At 33.9% G+C, this 5,166-nt stretch overlaps 1 protein-coding gene across 6 annotated transcripts; it reads left to right on the top strand.

Moving 5' to 3' along the window:
- The first annotated feature begins 201 nt into the window (after positions 1-201).
- Positions 202-4,562, top strand: LOC114286801 (pentatricopeptide repeat-containing protein At2g01390-like). 6 transcript variants are annotated; one of them, XR_014357519.1, is made up of 4 exons: positions 202-430; positions 1,363-1,696; positions 3,593-3,781; positions 4,018-4,562. XR_014357519.1 is itself a non-coding variant. In XM_082910715.1 (3 exons), the coding sequence occupies exons 2-3, from the start codon at positions 1,621-1,623 to the stop codon at positions 4,479-4,481; spliced, it is 540 nt and encodes a 179-aa protein (XP_082766841.1). In that variant the 5' UTR covers positions 202-430; positions 1,417-1,620; the 3' UTR covers positions 4,482-4,562. The 6 variants fall into 6 exon arrangements, 3 of the variants coding, with proteins under 3 accessions (XP_082766841.1, XP_082766842.1, XP_082766840.1); XR_014357518.1 differs by having other exon boundaries at positions 1,363-1,639; positions 3,593-4,562; XR_014357517.1 differs by having other exon boundaries at positions 3,593-4,562.
- Positions 4,563-5,166: the final 604 nt, after the last annotated feature.

The raw sequence follows: 5,166 nt of genomic DNA, 5'->3' as shown, positions 1-5,166 counted from the left end.
ATTTTCTCAATAAAAATATTAAATGACCTTAACTAATAAAAAATAAATAAATTTCTCTTACTACACAAAATTGAAAAGAAATATTTCAATAATTTTCTTTATAATTTATGAAATTTCATGAAATAATTTATATTTCAAGCAAATGTCCCTATTTGTTAAAAAACAAATAAAACAAATAAAACAAAAATGCCCATACAAACTCCTACATAATCTGGATCAAAAGAAAAAACTCCTATATAACCGCCCATCCCACACCGAGTTCGCCACCACCGCAGCCCACCCTCTTTCCACTAACACCGCTGCCCTTACTCCGCCAGTGTCTTCCTCCTCCTTCGACGCTGTTCCCCGTCGCCCTAAGATGGAAGTCGACAAAATCGATGTCGTCGCCCCGCCATTGAAATCGCTCATAGAGTTTGAATCTTCGACAACGGTATCATTTTCCTCCTCTTTCAGTTCAATCCTACTATTCACTGTTTCAAAATTTCATTTTTTGATGATTTAATTCATAAGATTCACTACACATATCATGCATTTATTTGAATTTGAATTTGAGTCCCTGAGCAAGTTTTGCTTCTATTCAACCCTAACCTAATTCCTTACCAATATGAACTACTGTTAATTCCTGAAATCTGAATTTGACATACTATTTTGTCAATTTAAATTTTTTGAAATTTCCATATTTGTCTTTCAAAAAGAAAGCAAAACACCTTTTATTTATTTATTTATTTATTTTTATTTTTATTTTTAATAATTTTTATTCTGGGCCTATATTGATTCCTTGGTATTGGGTCTAATTGATTCTTACATTTGTGTCAAAGCTACATTTCTGAAACATAGCTGTCTCTTGGTTTGTTGCTTCTCTTGTTAAGCCCTGCCTGTGAATATTAACCAGAGAATTTTCTTTGAAGAGGTTTGATGATTCTTTGTGTTTATTTCTCATGGTGTCCGTCAATTTCTCAGAAACTACAAGCCCCTTTTTGCTTCCCGTATTGATCAGCATTTTGTCTATTGGGAGAAAAGCTCCATCAAATGGGTACATTCCCTTCACCAACTCAAACAAAAAACCCCCTTTCGTCAAATTAACAAATACACGAAAAAACCTCTCAAACCTGTAGAGAAAAGAGATTTGGACTAAAAACTTTATTCAAGGGATACCATTAGAAACATATCAAACATTTTAAGGTATTCGACTTGGGATTCTGCCCAACAACAGCTAGAGAAGCTCACTATAAGATGGGATTCTTATACGGTCAATCAAATTCTCAAAACCCATCTGCCAATGGAAAGGCCTGGCCGTTTTTCAATTGAGCTTCTCAGCTAAAAGGTTTTAAACATGACCAGTTTACTTACACAACCATGCAGGATATTTTCGGAGAAGCTAGGAGGATATCATCAATGAGCTATGTTTTTTAGCAGATGCAAGAGAAAGGGATCAAGATTGATGTGGTTACTTATACTTCACTTCTGCATTGGTTTTCCAATGATGGGGATGTTGATGGTGCAGTGAGGATTTGGGAGGAGATGAAAACTAGGCGCTGTGATCCAACAGTTGTGTCTTTTACTGCTTACATGAAGGTTCTATTTGATCACAATTGAGTGAAGGAGGCTACCAAGGTCTACATGGAGATGCTGCAATCTGGTTGGTCTCCAAATTGTTACACGCACACAGTTCTAATTGAGCATCTTGCTGGTTCTGGTTCGAGCTTATTCTTTTTTTTTCCTCCACATAATATATATCATTCTTTGTTCTATAACTTTGCTGCTTGTGTGATTGGCGAATGCTTGTACTCTATGTTTGTTAGTTACATTACTTGTATGTGTCCAGAAAGATTACTATTATCAAGATAAAGTCTGTCCATTTTCTCTTGGCACCATGTATTCCTCAACAATGGTGTGTAAGTCTGTTTCTTAATCTACTTTTGTAGATCCCTTTACTGGAACAGCCTTGTCCTTTTGTCATCTTGAGGTACATTTGACCCTTGAATCTGAATTTTGTCGAAAGATACAGTGTAATTGCTATAGAAATGATTTAGAATAAAAGAAGGAAAAAAGAAAAGAGCCTGTGACCATCAACATCAATACTTTCGAAGTACTTCAATAAGACTTACCAAACAATCATTCTTCTTCTATATATTAGTTACCTTCTATTCCTTACGCAGATCATATCATCGATCCTGTTCAATGGTTTTTCTGATACTTATCGTTCATTTCAGTTTGTATCTTTGGGTCTTAATAGACTCTCTTTAACCAATCCCTAATCCTGATATTGAGGAAATCAATTATCAACCAATTAGGCTCTCTAGAGAAACCATCCTCTCGTTATGGAAGGAAGATAACAATAGACATAACTGACTTAGGTTCTTTTGGTCGCCATTTGTCAGTTTGATCCGTTTTATCCTCATATTCCAATTTAGTTGAATAGGATTGTAGTGGCAGCAGAATTTTGTTACTTCCAGTATCACAATTATGTGCTTATTTCAGAATCTTGTAAGGCTCTCTATTAAATGGGTTTTTTGATAGTTGTAGTTCATTTCAGTTTTGCTTTGGATATTACTACACTTTCTTTAATCAATCCCTTATCCTAATATTGAGGAAATCAATTGTCAACCAATTTAATCATCCTCTAGTTGTGGAGTGATTAAAGGTAACAATAGACATAACCGATATAGGACCTTTTGGTCACCGTTTGTCATCTTTATCCTTCTTATCCTCAGATTCCAATTCAGGCGAATAGTATTGTAGTACCAGCAGATGTTTGTTACTTCTAGTATCACAATTATATACTTCTTGTTTCAGGATCTTGTAAGCCTCTCTATTCCATTGCAATAAAATTGGAAATATTCTCAAAATAGCCTGAGACAAATTTGATTTATCATGAAACTTAAACATTTAACATATTTTAGGAAGAGGAAAGCAGCATATGTATGCATATTGGAAGAATTAGCTTTTAGTAAGCTTATGGTTATGGAGAATTACAATTAGCTAGATGAGTTATGTTCTGGATTTAGTTACTTGATTTATTGATTCTTTGTTCCTAGGGATTTTCTACTGGCTAGCTAGTCGAGGTCTGCAAATATAACTGAAATATATACAAGTAAAAAGATAGATGATAATATGCATGTTATGTATAAGGACATTTAAGTATTTAATTTAAGTATATTGGCTCCGTTTGGGAAGTTGGCTATTTTAGTAGGCTAAAATAGTTGTGTTTGGGAAGTTGGTTTGATTTTTTTATAGTTAAATGTGATGTTTGTAAGAGAAAAAGTGAAATGATTATGCGTTTAATGTGACATTTTGTTTTATTGGCTATTTTAGCTTATTTCATCTTTTAATACAATTTTAGCCCCAAAAGCCCAAAATGTCTATTCTCAAAGTCTCTGCATTTGTCAATGTTAAGCTATATATCTCCTGTTACCATGCTCTTACTTATTTAGATGTTCCCATTCTGCCTATCCATGTCTTTCTTTCAACAAAAAGAAATAATAATAGTAATTTTCATTGATCTATGATGCTATCTGCACTGGTGTTATTGGAATTTTGAAGTTGCAACTTGTATCAGAAAAATGATCATCTCCTTTGCAATGATTTTCAGGCAAATACAAAGAAGTTCTTGAGATTTTTAACAAAATGCAAGAAGTTGGGGTTCAGCCTGATAAAGCCACATGATATGCTATATATCTTTTTGAAGTTGCAACTTGTATCAGAAAAATGATCATCTCCTATGCAATGATTTTCCGGCAAATACAATGAAGTTCTTGAGATTTTTAACAAAATGCAACAAGTTGGGGTTCAGCCTGATAAGCTATATATCTCATGTTACCATGCTCTTACTTATTTAGATGTTCCCATTCTACCTATCCATGTCTTTCTTTCAACAAAAAGAAATAATAATAATAATAATAATAATAGTAATTTTCATTGATCTATGATGCTATCTGCACTGCACTGGTGTTATTGGAATTTTGAGGTTGCAACTTGTATCAGAAAAATGATCATCTCCTTTGCAATGATTTTCAGGCAAATACAAAGAAGTTCTTGAGATTTTTAACAAAATGCAAGAAGTTGAGGTTCAGCCTGATAAAGCTGCATGTAATATTTTGGTTGAGAAATGTTGCAAAACAAGGGAGACATGGGCAATGACCCATATTCTTCAATATATGAAAGAAAACCGCCTCGTCCTTTGTTACCCCGTTACCTGGAAGCTCACTTTAAAAGTTGCCAGTGAGAGTGATGTTCGCCTCAGGCAAGTTAATCCAGATTTTTCTTTCGAACATGCCAACAAGGATGAGATAGATGATTGTAATGCAATTAATACTGATATTGAATCCGTCATTGATGGAAGACTTATATTAGATTTCTTGAGAAGTAAAATTTTTGTTGCTGTTGACTACTTGCTTTCCTGCATGATGGATAAGAATACTCGATTAGACTCTGGGATAATCTCAACTGCCATGAAGGTCAACAGTGCTCAATGTTATTAGTTTGTAATATTAGTGCTTGAGGGATGCCTCTTGTAAATTTGTAAATCTTTAAAAAATATATATATAAATGATTTTTAATTATTTTTGCCGATGCAAATTTGTCGTTGCCAAAAAGTAAAGCTTTCTCAACAAACAATTTATCGGTAAATATGTTGTCAAAAGTTTATTTTTGCCGACTCATATTGTGTTGCTAGAAGCGTATTTTTTGCCAATGCAAATTTGTCGTTGCCAAAAGTAAAGTTTTCTCGACAAACAAATCGTCGGCAAATGGCAACATTTACCGACATAAATGTGTCGCCAAAAGTTTACTTTTGTCGACTCATATTGTGTTGGTATAAGTATATTTTTTGCCGACGCAAATGTGTTGGGAAAAGTGTTACACAATAATCATATTTAAACTACTTTTATCGACGCAAGGTAAATTGCTGATGATAGGTGAAGGTTTTTACCGACGACTATGTTTGTCGTTAAAGACATTACTTTTACCAACGCAATGATAATTTCATCGACAAAAAGTTTTACCGACTCACTTTTGCCTACGAGTTACCGACGTAGCTTGTGTATCGGTGAAACATTTTGCGGACGAAATTTTCCTTTTAGCAAACATATTTTGTTGCGTTGCGAAAAATATAATTTCTTGTAGTGTTGATTGTGTTAGGAACAGGTTGGTAGTTCGTTTTTTTTA

This window comes from Camellia sinensis, unplaced genomic scaffold, assembly GCF_055761805.1.
Source record: "Camellia sinensis isolate YWXY unplaced genomic scaffold, ASM5576180v1 Unanchor1, whole genome shotgun sequence".
Classification (NCBI taxonomy): domain Eukaryota; kingdom Viridiplantae; phylum Streptophyta; class Magnoliopsida; order Ericales; family Theaceae; genus Camellia; species Camellia sinensis.
Note: the sequence above shows the minus strand (reverse complement) of the source record. Positions and strands in the feature narration are given on the sequence as shown.

Coding starts and splice junctions, on each gene's coding strand:
- LOC114286801 (XM_082910715.1), top strand. CDS start 1,621: ATGGAGATGCTGCAATCTGGTTGGTCTCCAAATTGTTACACGCACACA. Junction 1,697..4,017: donor TGAGCATCTTGCTGGTTCTG/GTTCGAGCTTAT, acceptor AATGATTTTCAG/GCAAATACAAAGAAGTTCTT.